The 22,803-nt window shown below is 53.3% G+C and overlaps 1 protein-coding gene across 1 annotated transcript; it reads right to left on the minus strand.

Annotated features, from left to right (window-relative positions):
- Nucleotides 1–526: 526 nt before the first annotated feature.
- Nucleotides 527–16,824, minus strand: BPIFB3 (BPI fold containing family B member 3). The gene is made up of 15 exons (XM_055344496.1): nucleotides 16,710–16,824; nucleotides 15,823–15,979; nucleotides 14,308–14,412; nucleotides 13,684–13,824; nucleotides 11,632–11,695; nucleotides 9,781–9,841; nucleotides 8,945–9,036; nucleotides 8,628–8,825; nucleotides 6,898–6,951; nucleotides 4,830–5,000; nucleotides 3,932–3,999; nucleotides 2,679–2,721; nucleotides 1,912–1,975; nucleotides 1,337–1,413; nucleotides 527–556 (listed from the first exon to the last, which is right to left on the minus strand). The coding sequence occupies exons 1-15, from the start codon at nucleotides 16,822–16,824 to the stop codon at nucleotides 527–529; spliced, it is 1,440 nt and encodes a 479-aa protein (XP_055200471.1).
- Nucleotides 16,825–22,803: the final 5,979 nt, after the last annotated feature.

A 22,803-nucleotide genomic window follows, 5' to 3' on the forward strand; every position in this document is an offset into this window, starting at 1 on the left:
GAAAGAAAGAAAGAAAGAAAGAAGAAAGAAAGAAAAATTGAGAAAGTGAAGGGAAGTAGAGGTCAGGGGAGGGGGACACGAGGAGCCCAAGGCAGAGGTGAAGGAAGATAGGACAAGACACAGAGGCTTCCCAGGCCAACCAGGTAAGTTTGGGAGGCAAAGTTATAATGACCAAGCCTCACATCCGTCACCCTCCAGGAGGCCTGGCCTGGAGCTGGCAAGGGTCCCAGAAACAGAGGCCCCTGTGTGCCTGAGGAACAAACCAGGCGGGAGGTGCTGAGATAGAGGAGTGCTTTATTGAAAGCTCAGAACTCTCCACTGAGACCAAAGCACTCTTCGCAGCAGAGTCCTGTGGCCAGCAGTCCCCACCCCAGACTGGGGGCAGAGAGCCTGGGTGGTCCTGGGTGGATAAGGGACACTAATACTGTCATCAACACAGGCTAGAGGCTGGGAGGGAGACTGAGACGGGTGGGCAGGTGCACAGACTCTGGTCCTCAACAGGGAGGGCGGGTGGCCATGCTCAGCTTCAGGATGCCACGGTCAGCACGATGGCATTCTGCAAAGGAGCAACGGTTCTCTGTTAGCCCATCCATGGTACCCTCCACTCCTGCTGCCATCTCTAATCCTCCTGCCACCCCCTGGCCCTATGCCCTGGGGTTAGCACGAACCTGGAACCCAGCAGGCACTACACTCGTTAACTGAATGAAGGAACAAGTGAGTGGCTGACAAATGAATGACACCCAGTGTGGGAGGGGTCACTGACTTCCCAACTGGAGTCAGGAGACAAGTTCAAGTGCCACTTCTCATGCTAATTTACTGTGTGGCCTTGGGCCAGAAATCTGACCTCCTTCATCCCTGAGCGTCCTCTGAGAAACATAGGTCCCTGCTCCGCCCACCTCCCCGGAGCCAGTCTAAGACTCAAAATGGTACCCAACAGAAAAGGATCATGGGACCGTGTTGATATTCAGTAAGAAAAAGCGTCACGATCCATGAGCCATGCCTGTCGCAGGTGCAGGATAAAGGAGAGACGGGACCTGGATTTGCTACCCCTGGGCCAGGGGAGCTGTGACTCTGTGAGAGAATCAGAGATCCCATCTTATAGGTCAGACATGTGCCTGCAATTCAACAGGACAGGACGAGGTGATCGACTGGCAATGTCTGCCCTGGGAGAATGAGGAAGGGGTTCTAGCCCATGTGGTCTGTTTGCCATTCCCAGGTGAAGCAACTTATAATGCCCTGAGCAACTTAGGGAACGATGCAGGGACAGACGAGGCAGGGCATTCCCCTTAGGGTGATCCTAAGGCTTATCTAGGCTATACCTGTGTGGGAAGCTCACCTCGATGATCTCCAGGGCTGCATTGGCAAAATTGACGTTGAGAACCTTCGGCAGGGGAATTCCAACATCCAGGTTCACTGTGAGAAGGAAATGGTTGAGAACAAAGGTATATGGGGGCTGGGACCAATTTCCTTGAGTCAGCCAGCCATTTCTCTTCTTGAGGACTCAGTTTCCCTTATTGGCAGACTCCTACTCATCCTACTAAACCCAAACAAAACTGGTCCTTTTCTGTACTGTCATCAGTGGCTCCCCTCAGGTTCTGTCAGTGTGAGGTCCTGTCAGTTCTTGGCACACTCTGAGTCATCTATATTCTAATCATTTGTTTATATGACTATCTCCCTCTGGATTGTGAGCGTGAGGACAAGGACACTGGTCAGACAGCTTTTGGAGCCCAGGGTCTGGTGTGATGGAGATGCTAACCAATGTGGTTTGAATGGAAACACCAGTGCTTCAGTTTCTATGTCTTAGAAATGGATATCAACCCCTCTCTAGCCTCGGTGTCTCTATCAGAACGCTGGACAGTCCCGAGTTCGGACACTCCCTGTTTCCAAGAAGGTAGCAAAGTCCATCCATACCATTGAGCTTCGGCACGTATGCCACCCGGATTACTTGACTGAGCCATTCTTCTAAACGGGATGCCTGCAACAGAGCACGGGGAAGGCTGGGAGGTGTGGCTTCACGGGGAGCAGCAGGGAATCCAGAGGTCCAGCTGCTGAGCCTCCCCCAAGCAAGCCTGAGGACACAGTTCGTGGTGGGCACAGGGCCCCCTGGGGTGGCTGTTCATCAATGATCCCAAAGGGGACTCTGATTTAGGACAGCTTCATGCAGGCCTCATGAACTTGGAAGAGTTGCCTTCCTAGAGAAAGGTGCAGTGTCTGAGAAAGAGCAGAGAACATGTGCAGCTCCAGTAGAACTTTGATTCCTCTCCATTCAGGGACCCTTAGAATGTTCTAGAATCTAGAGACCTTGTGGGGCTCCAGACTCAGAATTCTGAGAAGCAGGATATCAAGGGCTCTGTGGAGCTCCAAAATGTTAGAACTTTATGAGTTCAGGAATGTTATTACCTGTGTGAGGTTCCAGAATTTTGAGCCCTTGTGAAATTCTAAAGGCTTACAACTTTGTGAGGTTCCAAGACTTTGGAAGATCATGAAATTCACTTTCCTAAGATGGTGACTATTTTACACACACATACACACACGCACACTTGCTATGAGGTTTGCCCACTCTGGCTTGTTGGGGCAGAGCCCACACTGAGGTCAGCCCGTGACTCACCCTGCCTCTTGCCACCCCCCACTTGAAGACCCCCACCACTGGCCAGCTGCGCACCCTCCCAGGAACTTACATCAAAGGCGTGGGCAAAGGAGGAGGCCAGCTTGACACTGAGCCTGGTGGAGAGAAGAGAGAGATTGAGGGGCCCCAGCCCCCTCCACACCACCTGCTGAGCACTGCTCTGCCCACCCCACTCCCAGCATGCCCCGCCCCTAGCTCTCCAGGATCAGGAAACAGGGTTACAGCCCCAACTCTGCCTCTCTTCAGCCTCAACTCAGGGCACTCAGTGTTTCCACCTGTATGGACCTGTAGGGATCTAACCTTCTTCTGAGATGACTGCTACCTCTGACTCTATGGCCCTGGAGCCTAGGTCTCACTCCCAAAGTTGTTTGGCCTTGGGCAAATGGCTGAACCTCCCTAAGAGATGGCACCCCCATAGACTAAGCACTAGATACAGGGTTCTCTGCATCCAGCAGGCACGCACTCAAGCATCCATCCGCAACCCAGATACAGGACCAGGGCCAGAGCCTGGAGACACACCTCTACTTCCTGAAGGGCTAAGGCGTGAACTGCCACCAGGAAAGGGAAGCAAACCCAGGCAGGGGGCAAGGTTAGAAATGGGGTGGCAATGCGGCCTTGCCGGAAGGAGCGGCAACCTGATGGGCCTGCGGGGGACACTAGTATGGGGTCAGGTGAGCACTGGGTGCCTACGGCTCAGGACAGGCGGATCCCAGAGACCCCTGCGAAAGCCCCCACATCTAGGGGAGGGACAGGTGGGTCTCCAGGCCTCAGGCTATGGTGACATCACTGGGCCTGCAGAGTGGAGGCCCAGACCGCAGACCTGCTTCCAGGGACAACCCACTGTGCGAGCCTGAGCTTTGCATGGGTCAGGAAGAATTGTCATCGACATCACCATCTTGGGGTTTATGCTTATCATGGGGCTTAGTTACCACAGGGGTTGGAGAGATTAGAGAAATAACTAGTCCACAGGAATGACAAAGCATTTTACAGTTATCTCCGTGGCTAGTCTCTGGGTCTGATAACTCAGACGTTTGGACTCTGTGTCCCAGCAGCAGGTTTATCTCCCAGGCCAGGTTTCGAGCACGGGCGGTGGAAGAAGGCTGCTCTGGATCCTGCTTCACTGAGCCCCGGTTGTCTCATCTGTTAAATGGGCTAATACAGACCCCTCTCTGGCAGGTCCTGGAGGCAAGGAGGTGGCTGGTAGAACAGGGGCAACTAAACTGATGCTCGGTGAATGGGTGGTGGTTCTAGTCTGTCCCTAATTCTTGTTCATAAGGACAAGGCCCGGGACCCCACCCACGTTACCGTTCCAGCGACAGTGAGAGGTGCAGCTTGGTAGCCGAGGGAGCCAGCTGGGCATTCAAAGTCAAAACCTGCACAGAGAAAAGCAGGCAGAGACTAGCCATGACCTGGCGGGTGGAGCTTGCCCACAGGTCCGCTTTAGCCAACAGAAGCAGAGTACCAAGGGCACCTCGGAATGTTGTATGAGAGGAAGTTCTGGGGCGCTGGGAGCTTGGAGAAACCCTCAATTCAGCATACAGGGGGGTGAGGAAAGGAGTCCCCAGTGAGGTGACACCTGAGCAGAATCCTGAAAGATGAAGAGTTAGCCAAGGGGGGGAGGGGAGATAGCACTGCAGGTGCAGGTGGTGGGCCCTGCCCAGTGAAGGCGAGGAGGAGGGACCTGGTAGCCCTGAGTAGCTGAGGCTTGGGGAGAAGGAGGGGGAAAGCAGAGGGTGGAGGGCACTGAATACCAGGCAAAGATGCTTGATCCTGCGGGGCCAGAGCACAGAGCAAGCAGAGAAGGGATCTGCCTCCGACCAGCTATGTGTTTGGGAAAACCAGCAGAGGTGGAGGCCGGGAGCAAGCTGGAGGGTCATTGGAGAGATAACTGAGCAGGGGGTCGGGGGAGTCATTGGGGTGATATCTGGGCAGGGGGGAGGGGGTGTCATTCCTGAGATCTGAGGAAAGCAGAGCAGACAGGACTTGGGCTGGGACAGATGTGTGATGATGGAGCGGGCAGGAGTCTAAGTGGGCACCTGAGCCTCAGCTCAGATGATGACAATGGGGGAAGGGGACTTCCTGTGTCGTGCCACACTGCCCAGCCTCCCACCCAGAAATCAGGGGGAAGGCACCTCCAGCGCCCTGGACAGGGCGGCCCCTCTCAGAACCCCAGTGCCAGGCTCCCATTACCTCGGCCACTCACCGCATTCAGCTCAAAGAGGGCTTCATTGGTCCCTTTAGGGTGGTAGGACAGCACATGGATGTTAGCTGGGATAGAGATGGTGGCCTTCTTGTTCTGGAGTGTGACTGAGGGTGCTTCTTTCACCCACATCGAGAGCAGGAGCTGCTGGCCTGGGGGCAAATTTCCCAGGGCCTGGAGAGAAGCAGGGGCAGGGCCTGGGCATGATGGCAGCTCCAATGCTCCAATAATAGAATCAGTCAGTCAACAAACACCCACTGAGCACCTAATGGGCACCAGGCACCATGCTGGGTGCTAAGGTTACCTGAACCAGACCATCCTGTTTATGGCCCCCTTCCCCTCCCCACCCCAGACTGACATTCAAGTTGGGAGATGTCAACCCATGAAACAACTGAATCAGGCTCCTGTCTCACTCACAGGCAAAATCCCCTGCAAGACCCATAGGCCCATGTGACCCATCCTCTGGCCTCCTCTTCATCTTCCCTGTATCACTGGCCCCTCATTCTCTCCAGACTCACTGGCCACTTTGCTGTTCCTCCAACCTCCTAGGCACACTCCCACCTCAGGGCCTTTGCACTTCCTGTTTCTGCAGCTGGCTGGAGATGTCTTCCCCAGATACTTGTATGCTCCCCACCCTCTGCTCCTTCAGCCTACTGTTCAAATGTCACATCCTCAGTGAGGCCTTTGCAAAGCACCTTGTTGAAAAGCACGACCCTCCCTTCCTAATCTGCCTTCACCACCCCATCCTCTTCCACCTTCTGACGCTGTGTATATTCTACTTATTTATTTGTTTAATGTCTGTCACCCCTACCACGATGGCAGCTCCTGAAGCCCAGAGGCTTTGGTCTGCTTTTCATTTTTAGCTCCTTCTGCATTCGCAGCACCTAGTACAGCGCCTGGGACATAGTAGGTACTCAGTGAATAGTGCTGACTGAATGAATGAATCACACAATCAGAAGATTCCAAGTTTCACAATCATGTCATCATAGAACTGTAGAAGTGCTGGAAACCACAGAATCACAGAGGTTTAGGATCATCTGAAGGTTGGAACCTAGGGACCAATCCAGCCCTGACTCCCAAAGTTGCAGAGTCATAACGACAGGGAATCACCAGGTGCCATCCTTACGTGTCCACAGATTCTGAAGCCACAGAACTAGACTCAGAGCAGAGCCATGGGCTCTGACACTACAAGAACAAAGGCTTCTGCCTTTAGAGATAGGTCCAGCCTCCCCACGCTGGAAGGACATGGCCCGGCTCGCTGCAGGCATGGTCCCCGCTCTTGCCACCTCTGCCTCCTGCAAGTCCCTCTGCATCTTACAACTCCTGCTCTTGGGAGGTTCCTCTGCAGGTCTAGCCCCATCTCCTCCTTTGCCTAAGACTCCTATGCCCTTTAGCCAAGGACTCCAAGAAGCAGAGGCCCCAACCACGCCCACTAAGGCTGATGCAAATCACCATCCTCAAAGTTTGCCTTTTGTGCCCCCAAAGTCAGCTGTCCCCTCCATCTTCCCCAGTAGAAATCCAGACCTTCTGGGCCTCATTCCAACCTCTATAAGAATCTGCTATTACATATGGACCTTGTAGTAGTCATTTCAACTTCAGTATGAATTCAGATTCCCATAGCTGGAAACTAGCTGGTCCAGCCCCTGCTGAACAGTCAGGAAAGCTGAAGCCAGGCCCTGGAGTCACATATTGATTTATGCCCACTAGTTAAACTTCCCTGAATCCTCTCCTTTCCCTTCCCTCCTCAAGACAAGCACCCAGAATCTTCTTCCTGGGGACAGAGAAGTTCGAGACCAAGATGAAGTCAGGCAGGTGGAAGGAGGGGAAGAACAGCCACAGGACAAATGCCCAGCTGACTTGTGGGCCATTAAACTCTGATCCTTTCCTCTCCAAGAAAAATCTGTTGTCAGGAAAGTTTAAGTGTTAGTCATTTAAACTTTAGTGTGAATTTGGACTCAATATTCAATTGCAACTGTCTGGAGAGCTGTACTGAGGAAGATTCTGGAGTTCACTCAGGTTTATCAGGAAAGAGGGACAATGATCAAATCCCAGGAGAGGGTCACTCACTCACCTCAGGGACTAAAGACGCCAGGTCGGTAGTTGTCAATGGCACATTGCTGGGAACCTGGACCCCAGACCAAATGGGGTGTGGGGTGAACACAGAGACAGGACAGGAATTCTTCAGCATACACAAAGTAGTTTTGCCCACAGCCACCCACCCCTGCCAATCACACACACACACACACACACACACACACACATCCCTACAGACACTCATGTTCCTTCTCTGGGCCAATGATGAGTGTTTACCACTTGCCAGGCATGTGCTAAGAGTTTTGTGTGCCTTTGCTCATTTCAGCATTACATTAGCTCAGAAAGGTGGGTGCTATGATGACTCCCATTGTACAGTTGGGAGACCTGATGTTCCTTCCCAAGGTCATAAGCTGGTGAGTTGTGCCTCAGGATTTGACCTGGGAAGGCTGACTCGTGAACTCTTAAACTACTCTGCCAGAACTTACAACCTGAAGGCCCAGGGATCTGATCCCAGGCATTTCTGCTCTTTACCCAAATAGTATTTTCAAAAGCTATGAATTTGCTTCCAGTATTTATGAATCAGGAAATTTCATATAAATTTGCCAGGCTCTAGCTAAAAATTTGGAAAACCTGGTCACACTGGGCCTGTACCCCATCCCCTTGGGGAAGCTAAGTGGCAGGTGCCAGAGAAATGGGGCACAGCCTCTCTGGTTCACTACAGTCCTATCAGGCCCACTTTCATCGATAATGACCCAGGCCCCCCAGCTCCGATGTTTGAGGTCTCTGCGCTACACATGTCCACTTTTCAGTGGGATATCCTATGTCACTTTTCGCACAGGATAAGCATACAAACACACATTCTCTCCTGGTCAGAGGATTCCCAGACACTCACCCAACACACGGTTATCACCCCATGGGGGTGTACTGAACCAGGACATGCTCACTGAGATCCCTTTCTCCTGACACACACACACATACATACCCACAGGCTGCTCAGACACCCTCATTCTTTCACTCATAGTCTCTGCCTGGCCTTCCCTATCTCCTTCCTCCAGCTATAAGACATTGCCTCCCAGCCCACGGCCCTATTTCTACCTCCCATGGGCCTTCATAGTGCTCTCTGGACCCCACTATCAGGAAATGAGTGATCAACCCTTGCTGCCTTGGGCCTGAGTGCAGGCAGAGGCCCCAGGTGGCTCAGACTCACTGCCTTTGGAAAGGGTGAGTCTAAGAAAAATGTCTCTGGGTGAGGCTCCTGGGGGGCATCCAGGCATCAGTAAGGGTATGAGAAGGGCCAGAAAGGAAGGAGAGAGGTCCCAGAAGCTTTAGAACAAATATCTAAGCAACTTTAGGTATAGTCCAACCCTTGTTTTCTTCTCTCCAACTCAAATCTGCTCTTGAGAAAGCAGTGGAAATGTTAACCATTCATACTTCAGTATAAAATTGGACTCTGACTCCAGAAGGATTCATATGGTATGGGGATGGAAAACTAGCTACATTTCATATGCCAATTTTGGCTGCTTGAAAGTAACTTCCTGGAGAGCCATATAGAGAAGGATTCAGAGGTCCCATTCGGATTTAGCCAAGGAGAAGGCCATTATCAATTAGGCATATCTGCCACAAGGACAAGAGTAGGCATATCTATGCTATAAACTTGTCCAACCCTCTCTAGTTAGAGAAGACGGCTAGTCAAGGCTGACCAGTGATGATGTGACTAGCTCATCACTAGCACTGTCAAGCCACAGTGGGGCAGGGTGCCACACTTACCAGCTCGGGGGTGATGTCTATATCAAGGGCACCGTTAGTCTGCAGGAGCCCAAAGACAGTGTTGAAGAGGTACAGAGGCACAACCACCTGGGATGTGTGGTCTTCCTTGGGGGGCACTTTGATGGGTTTGGGGGGATTGGGTGGCTTGGGCGGCTTGGGAAAGTCGATGACATCACCAGCTATGTTTTTCACAATGGGCTGTAGGAGAGGAGACAGCCTGGTTCATCCACCTTGCTTTGACCCAGCATCCCCTACCCAGCTGCTGCCAGCACCCCGCCCCACCCCCAGCTGTGGGCAGAGCCTTGGTGGGCACTCACGTTAATGTCCAACTCTATATACTGGTTAGAGATAAGAGGCAGTGTGGCCAGAGTAAATTCCACGGACCCAAGAGCCCCCAGGGGCACCAGGCCTGCACAGTGAGGAGGGAGAAAGACCCCATGAGTCCAGCCCCCAGTAATAACAAGCCCACCTTCTATTTATTCAATGCCTAGCATTCCACTAAGTATTCTCTTGGGTACTATAGTCGTTGCATTTTATAGATGAAGAAACTGAGGCTCAGACAGAGGAAGCCACTAGCCCAGGGTCACACAAGCCACAGAATGACAAAGCCAAGGTTTTTGTTTTCCAGAGCTGATTTCACTAACCACGACACTGCCCTGCCTCTCTCACATAATACCACATATAGAGACATACGTGCCCCTAAGTATTCTATCCTTATCTTGATTATATCTTTATATATTTTTCAAAGGCATCCATGTCTTTATAGGCTCAGAGAGATTGGAGGCCACTGTGGGAGGAGAGGGGGACTTTGGGTTCCTGACTTAAGCTCTGGGCCTCAGTCATCTAGTCTGTCCAGATAATATCTCATGCTTCTGACAGCGCTGGACACCCTGCCAGTGCTGGACAAGTGGCCCGTAGGCCCTCACAGGGGGAGACCTGGCTGGCTCCAAGCCTCCAGGCCCCGCGGAACCGGCCTCAGCCCAGAACCCCACCATTAGACCTCCTCCATGTGGCGGCCTCCTCAGTCTGAGGAGGAAGTGAAGGCCCCAGAATTCTGCACCTTCCTCTTCCCTTGGTACCCTCCCCCCCCCACCACTGGGGTAACGGGAGGGAGGAGGAAGGGGCAAGGAAGGGGGGCAGGGCCCCAGCTTACTCAGCGCGGTCCCCAGGAGCTCGTTTACCACGCCCAGCACACTGTCCACCATGGGGCACAGCTGTATCCAGAGGAGACAGGTGTTACAGGGAAATAGAAGTGGCCCCAGCTGGTCACAGGGGACAGCCACATTTTCTCTAAATCATTTGCTCTGTGGTCCTGGGGACCAAAGCAAGTCAGAGTGTGCAGCTGGATTGGAGGACACGCAGGTGGGAGGCAGAGGAGGGGCTGGAACTTGGTGTCAGAGAGCAGAGTGGATGGTGCAGAGGGCCAGTTATGTGGGCCCCTGAGAAAACCTCAAAGGATGTGCAGGGAATGGGGGAGGCACATTTCAAAGGCCAGAGGGGTGTGGGGACACAGCTCTCCCCTAGGGAGACAAAGGCAGCTGCCCCCTCCAAGGTCTCAGGCCCCTCCTGCTATCCAGGTGGGCACTGGGCAACCTAGAATTCAGACACAGAAAGGGGCAACCCCCTCTTGCACCCAGAGAGTCAGGCCTGGGCCACGTCCCCTGTACACACTACACCATCGCACATTCACTGAAAACCCCTGGGCTATGAGGACACGTGGTCTGGCTTCCAGAATCCTGGGTCTGGGAGTCACAGAATATGAGTCCACGGAAGCAGGAAGCCCAGAGGGGACGCTGTCCAAACCTTCAGACCCTCAGCTGCTTCATTCTACGCTGGGATGGAAGAAAGGTGACCTCTCCAAGGTCATAGCCCTTCTCAAAGAGACAAGAGAGGACTGCCTTTTCATTTACACTCAGGGCCCCCAACCCCAGGGCTTCTGGGGTCAGCTGTGTCACATAAATAAGAGGAGACCAGAGGGGCTCTGCCGGGCGGGAGGAACACCCAACTCCTCCCTTACCCCCGTGTAACCGGCAGGAACGAGGGACTGCTGCTGTGGTGGCTGACTGCACCAGGGGAGCCAGAAATTGGATTGTTATGAGAAACCTCCAATCTCTAAATGCTAGTAACTGACCCTGATTTTAAAACCTCTTTGAGTCACACAAATCCTGCCTTGAGTCAGTTGTCCTGGGGACCCTGGTTAGGGGCTGTGATTTAAGTGCACCCACTCCCCCTTGTTGAAATCCACCAGAGATGGCCTGGGTTGGCCTCCTTGCTGCTGCTGCGAGCCTCCCTTCTCCCCCAGAGCTTCATTTCCAATCGGCTTCAAGCTCACAGCAGTTTTGCCAACCACGGGCTCCCTCGGGTATTCTTCACAAGGACTCACAATGGAGGTCCTGCCAGGACTGGGGGGCAGGAGGCCTGGCTGCCCTTTGCTGGCGACAAGATCATCCCCTCACTGGCCTCCATGAAATGGGGCTTTGGACAGACCAGCTTTTCTCAGGTGAGCTTCATGTCCCCTGGAGGAACCCAGGGCTCCTCCAGCAGGCCATGCACCGGCATCCTGGAGCAGCCTAATCACAACGTGTTTGACTCACGATGCATTAATACATATGCAGGCGGTTTCCTGGACATGTTTGCCAAGCCCAGAGCTCAGGGTTCATTCAGTTTAAAACTGAATGACTCTATTTTAATTCAAAGCTAAAGAAAAGTATCAAGTTACTAATCATACAGGAGGCAAAGACAGAGCAGGGGGCAAGAGAGGGACTTGGATTTGGGAGCCGGGGACTCAGGATCCGGAAGACTGGGGATGGATGGTGCCAGACCTACAGACTGGCTGGCGGCACCCCAGAGGTTGGTGGGCAGACCAGGATGGGATTACCTAGTGGGCGTGCAAGGGAAGAACAGCCTAAGCCTACCTGGCGCCCAGATTTACTCAAAGCTGAGGAAGGAGAGACGGAAGGGAAGGGAGGGGCGGGCATGCCTGGCCTGCGACCCACACACTCACCAGTCCTGGCAGCACCTTGAAGAGTGTCTGCTCCACGACCCCAAAGAGCGGAGCGGGCAGCAGCCTGTGCAGAGAATGAAGTGTGAAGGCGTGGCCACCATGCAGGGTGGCCAACTGGGGTGACGGCAGAGCAGTCACAGGGGGCTCTGGCTATCTCCTGTCTCCTCTCCTGGAGGAGGGGGTGGGGTTGACTCAGGCTCTGGAGACCCAGGTTTAAATCTTGGCTCTGCCTTGCTGTGGAAACCGGGGGATGACCCCAATTTCCCCATCTGTCCAGTGCCCACCTTAAAGAATTGTTGCTCGACGTGGACGGAATTAGAAGCAATAAGTCAATCAGAGAAAGACAGTTATATGATTTCACTCCTTGTGGAATTTAAGAAACAAGAAGGATCATAGGGGAAGGGAGGGGAAAATAAAATAAAATGAAATCAGAGAGGGAAACAAACCATGAGACACACTTAACTCTAGGAAACAAACTGAAGGTTGCTGGAGGGTGGGCTAACTGGGTGATGGGCATTAAGGAGGGCATGTGATATAATGAGCACTGGGTGTTATATGCAACTGATGAGTCACTGATGTCTACCACTGAAACTAATAACACACTGTATGTTAATTGAATATAAATAAAATTAAAAAAAATTGTTGCTGCCAGGATTCCACGGGACTGGTACACAGAACAGTGCCTGGCTTAGAGTGAGAGTTCAATAAACATCTGTTGAGTGAATGAATGAATATTTGCTGGATCAAGAAGAAGGAGGCTTGAGGATGAGAAGTGAATGTAGGTGGGCTCAGGCCTGTTTGGAGACTAGGGGAGTCTGGGGAGGAGGGATGGCAAGCACAGAACCACAGGACACCAACACCACCTGGTCTCTACTCTCTCCAAAGCCCCATCTAGCCCAAAGGAGCAGGATGGAGCCACCTGGATTTAAGGAGTCCAAAGACGGGCAGCCCGGGTGGCTCAGGGATTTAGCGCCGCCTTCAGCCCAAGGTCTGATCCTGGAGACCTGGGATAGAGTCCCGCATTGGGCTCCCTGCATGGAGCCTGCTTCTCCCTCTGCCTGTGTCTCTGCCTCTCTCTCTCTCATTCTCTCTCTCTCTCTTTCTCTTTCTGTGAGTGTGTGTGTGTGTCTCTCATGAATAAATAAATAAAAATCTTAAAAAAAAAAAAAGTCCAAAGACCCCCACCTGGAAACCCTGGAAAGCCCTTCTGGAGACAGGAGCAACCCTGGTTCGCTCTATTCCTGCGAGCTACCAGAGCTGTGTGATGACCCCTCACTGCTCAGAGCTACCCCACAAAGATGGGCTGGGCGTGTGGGGTTCGGCCTGGAGTGTAGAAACCAATGGGGAGATGCAAAGTGTAAGGCAGAGGAGGGGCAGGTGCCCCAGGGGGTGGGTGCAGAGCCCTGGGGAAAAGCCCTGGGTATGGGTCCAGAGAGCAGCCCATCTCCATCCTTGCCACAACCTGTGTGTGATCTTGGCAAGTCTAGTCTCTTGCCCTCTTTGGGCCTCAGCTGTCCCACAGGAGTGATGGTTCAACACAAGTGTAGGGAAGGCCACTGTGTCCTGAACAGCTGGGGAAAGAGACGGATGTAAAAGTGCCAGAGCCTTCTGGACCATCAAATTTAGGTCCTCATTATAGATAGTGGCAACGGAGCCCAGACAGAGGCCAGGGTTCCTCAGGGGCAGAGCTGGGTCTCTGATGTGCCGAGCTGGGGAACTGAGACGGCCAGGGTGTGCTCTGGGAGAGGGGACAGCTGGATCTCAGGCAGGCGGTGGCAGGGGCAGAGAAGGGGGGCGCCCAGGAGCGGGGGGGTGACAGCTATGGGCTGGGCCCGAGTCCCTGGAGTCCCTGTCCGTGGTGGGTCTCAGTCGGCGGGTCCGAGTCGCGGGTAGAACAGGCGGGACCCACCGCCGCTGGGTGAAGTCAGGCTCCGCCCAGCTGGCCCCTCCCGGGAGACGCCCCAGGGCGCAGGCCGAGATGGAAGCGCGCGCGCGCGCGCGCACACACACACACACACACACACACACACACACACACACACCGGGACTCACCCCGAGAGCAGGCTGATGTGGCCCAGGAGCGTGCTGCAGCGCTTGAGGACGAGGATGGGCGTGCCCCGCGAGCTCACGCCCAGCGCCACCCGTGAAGACACGTTCACCTCCGCAGCCAGCTGCAGGAGGCCCCCCAGGGGGCTGCGAGACCCAGACCCGACGCTGCGGTCGTGGCCAGGCGGCCAGGCCCCCCTCCCCACCCCACCCCCGCTCCGGGGCTCCTGGGCCCTGAGGGGCGGGGCTGGGGCGGATGGGGGGGCGCCCCCCGCGAGTGGGCTGGTCCCCGGGCCTTCCTGTCACTCGCTGCCCCCCTGCCCCATTTTGCATGTTCCTGCATTGTCTTCCCCCACCCCGTCCAGTGAGCCCTGGGCAATGGGGCAGGGCTGTCTAGGGAGAGAGACAGACAGACAGACAGACAGACAGACAGACAGACATGGAAGTCCCTGGGGAGGGTATTGGGGCGGGATCCAGGAAGGGACCAGTATGGAGAGGAAGTATAGTGGGAGGAAATGGGGGGGGGGTCAGTGAGATGGGGGTGAGGAGGCAACAGAGTCCAGGTAGACTCTGGGAACAGTGGACTGGGGTGGGGAACAGTCAGGTAGAGGTTCCCAGGGACACACTCACCCAGAGCCATGTAGGCCCACCTTGGTGTGCAGGCCCAGCTGCACCCCAAACCCAGGCAGCAGCTTCAGTGACACCTTCGGCAGTGTGAGTTCCTCAATCTTCAGGCTGGGATGGGCATCAAAGGGAGGGCCGCTCACTCCCAGACCCCTCCACCCCCAGTGTCAGTCTCTTAGTACCTGGGCCATCTCAGACCAGGTGGTGCCTGGAGTCTCTCTGGGCTATGTCCCACATCCCATTTGTAACCCATAAAGCCAACTGAGGGCCCAGTTACTTCACCTCACTGGGCCTCAGTTTCTTCATCTGTAAAGCGGGCCGATATTGGTACCCACCTCAAATGTTGCAAATGGTACATGTGTTCAATAAAGGTAATATCCTCATTGGAGGCTCAGTGAATTAAAGTGTTCTCCCCACCCCACCCCCATGGCCTCCGTCCTGGTTCAGTCTCTGACCTGGATCATTGTCTCCCCACTCCCACCCCCCAGACTCATGCACATGCAACTCAGCTGAGTTCTCAAATACAGCTCCCAACAGCTCGTTGCTTTCTTTATCCGCTGGGCCTTTTTCCAGGCTGTTCCCTCTGTCTGGAATACCTTTCCCTTGACTTTCCTTCCATTCTGCATCCACCTTCGGCTAGCTGATTCCTCCTGGCTTTCCAGATTGACCTTCCCCTGATTCACCATCAAGCATGGAATGCTTCCCACCCACCTGGGGCAGTTGTGTGATTAATGCCCACACACCCCCACCACCACTCTGGTTGGGTGAGCTTGGGCAGGTCCCTTCATTGCCAGGGGCCTCAATCTCACCTGTTAAATGCCATTGATAATAGTCCTACCTCTGGATTCCTTGGAATAATTAATTTACACAGTGCTAGTTACACAGAAAATCCTGACTAGGTGGTGATTAAGTTATAAATATTAGCTATTATGTAATTTCATTCATTCATTCAAAAAAATTTTTTGAACACCCATTATGTATCAAACACTATTAATGATATTGGGGACATGGCAATAAACAAAACAAACCAAAGTCCTACCCCTATAGGGTTTATAACCTAGCAGGGGAGGCAAGAAACAAACCAGTAAAACATATGGGGTGCAAGGGAATAAGACATCTTCTGAAGAACATGAAAGCAGGGGAGAGGACAAAGAGGGGCTGGTCAGAGCACAGTTCTTTGGAGTAGACACCCAAAGGAGATGACAGGCAGCCAGGCAGATACCTGGATCAGCCCAGAGAGACTAAGCAACTTGCCCTAGCTCACACAGTGAGTAACTGGAGTCAACCACATAACTGGAACCCTCAACTATAGGAACATGCTGCCATTCCTGTGTTTCCTGATATACAGCAGGCTCATTATTTTCTGATTCAGGCCCTGGACTTCTCACATCACCCCCACTGCCTGTCAACAAACTGAAGACAGTCAATCTCTTCTCACTTCCCTGGAGCAAAGAAAAGACTAGCCTTCTTGTAGTGCTCAGAGTAGGTGGGCAGTTGAGAGGCCACCCTATGAGAACTCACCCAGAAAGCTCTTCCACAACGTCAAAAACCCCTCCATAGCCCAGCAGGCCGCCTCCTCCGAGTAGTCCCCCAGAGCCCAGGAGGCCCTGGTTTACAGATGTGACTGTTCCCAGCACGTTCTGCAGAATGGGCCCCCCAACCAGCGAGTTCTGGATGGCTGCCGGGAGAGTTAAGGGAGGAAAGTTCATTTTATAGAAGAGGAAGTAGGGCCCAGAGAAAGGCAGATACTTGCCCAAAGTCACACAGCAAATCAGGTTTGGGGCCAAAAGTATGGAGAGCTCCTTGGTTCTGGGCCACCCTATGGCACCAAAAGAAAGGGCAGAAGCAAAGAAGGGAGCGCATAGCCACCAGCTCTTGACCAAGATGGGGGAGGTGACCTCTGCTCTTTCTGGGCACCCCTGGCCTGACTCTGCGGATTATGAGAAAGGCAAGACAGAAGGGTCCTCTTTGGGGAGGCTGGGGCAGGCCGGGCCAATTTCCTGGAGCATTTCCTGTTCACCACTGCCCTGCTCTACCCCTGAGACTGTCACCCTGAGCCGTTGGGCCCTAGAGCACCCAATGCCTAGTTGAGTCCTCCCTCCCTGGAAACAGGGGCAAAGACTCTGGCTCAGCCAGCACCCTCCTCTTCACCTCCTCCCTCCCACTCAGCCCCATCCCTGAGGCAGACACAGCCCCCACAGGGCTGAAGTCCACCTCCCCCAGTCCACCTCTCAGGAGGAGGTGAACTGATCACCCATGGGAGCCAGCAAGCAAGCCCTGGAGCTCTCTGAGTAGATGAGAACCGCAGCTTGTTTCCAGCGCTTCCTTAAAGCAGTCACCCTAGGCATATCAACACGGACGTCTACACTGCAGCTGCACCCCTCACAGACTGCCCACCTCAGGCTCACCTTTGCCAAGCTCATCCTTGTCGATCCGGGCGAGTGTGCCCACCTTCTCAAGAAGCCCCTGGCATGGGGTCGCCAGCCCCCAGAGGAGAAGCAAGGACCACATGCCCAAAGTCATCGACGGCACACCTGTCAGGGGCAGAAGCAGGAACCCTGAGGCATTCCTCATGCCCAAGACTCCGCCTGACCCCTGTGCCCCGTCACCAGCCTGAGGCCTACCCGCCTGCCTGGCCCGGCTCCATCCAGCCTCACTCCCAGGACAGCAGTGGCTCACGTGCCTGACTTAAAAGTCCTAGTCCTCTGGATCCCCTCTGAACCTGGACCTGCTAGGTCTCTGAAGGAGAGTGACAGAGGAGCCTTCCTTTCTGGGACAGCAGGATGGGAGTTTCGCTTCCTGACCCTGCTTTCCCATTGGCTCCTGAGGCCATTTTAGAAGATGTGGCTGATTGGAGACCCACTATTTAACATGTCCCATTTCCTTTCCCACTATCTTTCCATGTTGGAAGGAAGGAGATGGAAGGCGAGAACATTGCTAACTTACCAATTTCATAGGATGGGACTTATCTCTATGGAGTGACTGCCAAGACAGCTCACATACCCATCTAATCCCTCATGTAACCTCTACATAAATCCTGCTCCCCACTGCCCTTGGGATAGAACCCAAGCTTCTTGCCATTACCCACTAGATCCCTGCCTGCCTTTTCGACCTCCTTGGGCTTAAACATGCCAAGTCCCTTTCCACCTCAGGTCCTTTGCACATACTGTTCTTTCCATGAGGAAGACTCTTTCCCTGGTTCTTTGCACAACTGACTCCTCATCTCAGGTTCTGAATAAATGTCACCAGCTTGAAAAGGCCTCCCTCCTTTCCTTTATCTAAAGAAGTTTGTTAGCTGCTAAACATCACTCAGAATATTTATTTTAAGGGGCTATGACAATTTACAAAATATATTATGTGTTTGTGTCCTTGCTTGCCATCTCTGTAAACTCCATGACGTCAGGGACTGTGTCTGGGGCCTCCATGCATGATTGTGTGCTGGATGGGTGCTTGCTGAGGGGGCCAGAGTGGGTGGAAATCCAGCTCCGCTTCAGTAGCCAACCATTTGGCTTGACACAGGATGTGTCTGCCCTGAGGGGCACTTTTCCTCACTTGCACAAAGGTACCTGTGGGTGCCATATGCACTATAGAATCTCAGCAGTGTCTGTCTTCTTTCTCCAAAACTTGTTCCAGAGAGGCTCCCTGTAACCTTATGGAAGGGTCCCTAACAGAAGGAAACATTCCCACAATGGGAAACCAGTTGGTTTCTATGGCCTAAAGAAAAATGGGCACCCCTTAAGCCTTGTTCATAGGACCGTTCTGTCCTCAGCCCACCCATCCCTGCCTTTGCCCCTGCCTGAGCCCCAATTTCCCATCTGTAAAATGGGCTTTTTCTCCCATCACCTTCCAGGTAGCCCTAGTGCCCTCTTCAGTACATTCTTTCTGTGCCCATTATTCAGATGGGACAGCAGGATGGTCGCAGGGTCAATAGTTAGGGATCAGAATAAGGCTGGGGCCGCCACAGGCTGCCTTACCCACACCTGCAGCTCCACGAGGGGTAGGTGGAGGTTCCCAGCCTCTTGCCAGTTCCTCCACCCTCTTGAGCCTGGGGGCAGCCCTTATATGCCCACAACAGCTCTGAGTACACAAAGGGGGCACAGCAGCCAGAAATCCGTCAATGTGTTATGTCAGAAGCAAATTGTGGTTTTTCCTGTGGACCTAGGCTAAGCCTTCCTTCTGAGGGGAGAGAGGAGGGAGAGTGGGTTGGGGCTGGGGTTAGTGCCCTGGGGGCGGGAGTGAAGGTGTGGGGCTGCAGAGGCAGCCACCTCCTCCCAGAGCTGGGAACAGGATGGGGCATTCACCTATGGAGTCTCTCTCCAGGGTTCCCCAAGGGCCACCCTGATGGTGCAGAATCTGTCCTGCCTCCCATCTAGTCCAGGGAGAGAAGAAAGGAAGACCCTCTGCCACCCTATCCCCTGCCTGGCAAGGAAAGGGCCATGGAGATGGCCATGGGTCCTGGAGAGAGGAACTCTGAGCACCAACTCCACCCCCCACCTCCCAAGACCCAGTGTCCCCCAGGCTCCAGAACAGGTTCTCCCCTTCCTGAGGCTGGTGCCAATGATGGTGAAGAGAAGTTCATTCTTTCATCCATCATCATTCCATCCATCCATTCATTCATCCACCCATCCATCCACCCATCCATCCATTCATACATTATTTCACACACCCTTCAGTAGGTGTTCTTGGAGTACCTATTATTTGTTAGGTGTTGGGGATACAGCAATAAACAGAAGGAACAAACCCCCACCCCAAAGGAGATGATCAATAGAACTATAGTGCAATTTTACATGCTCTAGTAGCCACATTTTTAAAAAAAAGGTAAAAAGAAACAAGTGAATTCACTTTAATGATACAGTTTATTTAACCCAATATATCCAAAATATTATCATTTAACATTTAATCAATATACAATTATTAATGAGATGATTTATATTCTTTTTCTCACACTGTGTCTGCAAAATCTACTGACAGCACACCAAATCTAGACTCACTACATTTTAAGCGCTCAATTGTCTTGTAGGGCTATTGTCATCCTATTGGACTGTGCAGCTCTGAAGGGACCAGATAAAGTCATGACATAATAAGTCAGAGGCTAATGACAAAAATAAAGCAGGGGTGGGTGCAATTTTCAATCTGGTGGTCAGAGGAGGCATCGGATGAGAGCAGGTGTGCCTTTGACCTGCCGCGGAGAGGGAGTGGGCTGGGTAGATCTCTGGGGAAGAGCCCACCAGGCAGAGGGAAGGGCAGCGGGGAACATGTGCTCCAGGAGGTGATGGGGCTCGAACGTTACTGTATGGATTTAGAGACTTTGGCTTTTGTTTGCCATTCTTCTGCAGGTACTGGCTCAGGCATCCCTTCCTCCAGGAAGCCTTCCGGGCTCCCAAGCTGGCTGTGGTTCACAGCCCCCTGGGATTCCTTCTGTCGGGGTCCGTGACATGGAGGTCTATTGCCTTGTTTCTGGATGTTCGTGGCTCTGTCTCCTGCCTGGGGCCTGGAACCTCAGCCTGGTGAGATGGGGAGGAGGGATGGTCTTTGCCTCATTCACCCGATAACCTCAGAACCCCTACTCTTACAGTCTTCATCCTTATCACTTTGGTTGCTGAGCCAGGTGACTCAATCACACCACTTTTTAACAACGAACTTTTTATTCAAATAGAAAGCACAGACGGAGAAGGGCCCAGATCTAAGTTACAGCTTGATGAATATTTACAAACTGAGTATTCCAGAAGCCCCTTGTGTCCCCTCGGAGTCATTGCCCATTGAGGATAACCACGGTCCTGACCTCCAACACGAGGGATGAGCTCCGGGGGCTCTTCAGGGGACGTGCGTGGAGTCGCACATGGATACCGTTTTGTGTGTGGCTTCCTTCAGGCTCCGTGTCTTTGAAATCCACTCATGTCGTGTGATGTGATGATGTGCTCTTCTTTGCTGTATACTGCTCCGGCACGCGAACACACCGCAGTTTGCTTATCCATTCTCCTGCTAGAGGTGCCTGGGCTTTCCAGTTGTTGCCGATTATGAATAAAGCTGCTTGGAAGATTCTTGTCAAGTCTTCGTGTGGGCCTATGTTTTCATTTTTCATTTCTCTCAGGTAACTAGCCAGGAGTGGGATTGCTGGAGCGCAGTGGTGTGTGCGCAAGAGTAGCTTCCCCAGATACCGCCAGGGCTCTCCAAGGTGGCTCTGCCATTGGGTGCTCCCGCCGGCAGTCTGGGAGGGCACTGCTGCTCCTTGTCCTCACCTGGGCATCTCCAGCGTTTGTAAGACACTTATCTGAAGGAAGAGGAGGCAAAGCTAGCACTCGCCATGTGCAAGACACTGAAGTATGAACCCATCAAATCTCCCCCAATGGCCCATGGGATCAGCATTCTCATTCCTCCCTGTCCTATACTCAGAGAGCCACAGCGCTGAAGGGGAAGCCACTGGCCAGAGCTTACCAGGAGGCCAGCAAGGCCATCTGACTAACACTCCCCGTTTTAACCAGCCTGGCCCCTTGGATGAGAGAAAAGTGCTATCTAGTCTGACTTGCCTTACCTGCCAACCTTCCTTCTAGACTCTGCCCCAGAGAAGACTCCAATCACCATCAACACCCCCAGACACCCGCAAGCTGGGGCCCAGGCACCCAAGTCAAGTCATTGGTTCTGCCCATGGGAACTGATATACATATCTCCAGGCCCCACCTTACCACCATGACCTAGGAGGCCAGGGGTGAGGGGCCTGGGAACTGGCAGGTATAACAAGCCTCTGGGGGCAATCTGATGTGCAGCCATATGAAGAGCCCTGCTGAAGGTGATGGGGAGCCAAGGAAGGGATTAAAGCATGGGAGGGACTTGCAAAGGACAAATACTCCAAAGGCATTTGCTCCTAGAGTGCAGGCTGGAGCCAGAATTCCAGGGTTCAAACCCCAACTCTGTTACTGTCAAGTGACTTCCCTTACAGAGCTGCAATTTCCCCATCTGCAAATTAGGTGCCCACCCTCACCTGAGCCATCTGACTCTGAGGACAAATATCCTGAAAATGGACTTTAAGACATTAAGAAAGGGTGCTCGAGGTGCCTGAGATGATGGCAAAATCCCGGGAGGTCTTCCCAGAGTTGAGAGTGGGTTGGGACAAGAGAAGGCAGGATGAGTGGTGACTGAGGTGGACACAGATTTGGGGAACATTGTGTGATGTTCATCTTCCCAGGGCTGGGCTACATGGCAGGCCTCGGAATCAATAGCTGTGGGCCCAGGTTCAGAAACCTGAATCAAAGACCCTCTTCTTTCTCATTCTGTGACCTCAAGCCAATCACACACCTTCTCTGGATCTTGGTTCTTTCCTTCCTTTCTTCCTTTCTTTCTTTCTAGATTTTATTTATTCATGAGAGAGACAGAGAGAGAGGCAGAGACATAGGCAGAGGGAGAAGCAGGCTCCCTGTGGGGGCGCTGATGTGGGACTCGATCCCAGGACCCCAGGATCACAACCTGAGCCAAAGGCAGATGCTCTACCATTGAGCCACCCAGGTGCCCTCAGACCTTGGCTTCTTTATAGGAGGATGATGCATCCCGCTGCTGACTGTGGAGGACAGGGAAGGAGGAAACTCAGACTCAGGCAGACAGGGTTCATATTCCATCTGCATGCCTGTGTGCCCTTAGGCCAGTCACTTCACCTCTCTGAACTTCCACTTCTTCATGCAAGGCTCGGAGAGATGGGGGAATCCCTGGGTGGCTCAGGGGTTAAGCGCCTGCCTTCGACCCAGGGTGTAATCCTGGAGTCCCGGGATCGAGTCCCACATCAGGCTCCCTGCATGGAGCCTGCCTCTTTCTCTGCCTGTGTCTCTGCCTCTCTCTCTCTCTCTCTCTCTCTCTCTCTGTGTGTGTGTGTCTCATGAATAAATAAAATCTTTAAAAAATAAAAAATAAATAAAAAATAAAAAAGGCTGGGAGAGAACAGAAGGTGAGCAGTATTTATGGGCACAGGGCTTCCCTTGCCAGCCCAGCCCCTCATTTCCCCCAGGGATCGCAGGTAACTGACCGCTCAGAAAATGTTGAAATCAGATTAGAGGTGAGAGCATCTGAGCCCTTTCATTCCCCAGATGGGAAGACTGAGGTCCACAGAAGAGCTGTCGTTTGTCCAAGGCCACACACTGTGTCCCTGGTCATACCAAGGTGAGAGCCCAGGCCTGCTGACTCTCACAGATTTGTGCCTTGGTTTCTCCATCTGAGCACTGGCCTGGGGAGGTTGGCAACGAGGCTTCAGATGGCCATAAGCATACTGTAGGAACATCCGAGGGCGGGACTGGGGGAGTGGAGGGGCGTCTCTGGCATGCCCAGGGTAGGCATTCAGCCACCCCCAGATCGCCCAGGCCTCTCTATCTGCCAGGCCTGCCTCAATGCTGCCATTGTACCAGCACTGGAGAAATGATGGGTGATGGGATTAGGCCTGTGGCGGGGGCCAAGGAGACAGCTCTGGTATCTGGGCCACTGCGACGGAGGGCCCGCCCTCCTCTGTGGCATGGGTCTGGG

Source organism: Nyctereutes procyonoides, unplaced genomic scaffold, assembly GCF_905146905.1.
Source record: "Nyctereutes procyonoides isolate TBG_1078 unplaced genomic scaffold, NYPRO_anot_genome, whole genome shotgun sequence".
NCBI lineage: Eukaryota > Metazoa > Chordata > Mammalia > Carnivora > Canidae > Nyctereutes > Nyctereutes procyonoides.

Coding starts and splice junctions, on each gene's coding strand:
- BPIFB3 (XM_055344496.1), bottom strand. CDS start 16,824: ATGACTTTGGGCATGTGGTCCTTGCTTCTCCTCTGGGGGCTGGCGACC. Junction 9,842..11,631: donor TCAAGGTGCTGCCAGGACTG/GTGAGTGTGTGG, acceptor CTCTGGATACAG/CTGTGCCCCATGGTGGACAG. Junction 6,952..8,627: donor TAGACATCACCCCCGAGCTG/GTAAGTGTGGCA, acceptor TCTGGGGTCCAG/GTTCCCAGCAATGTGCCATT.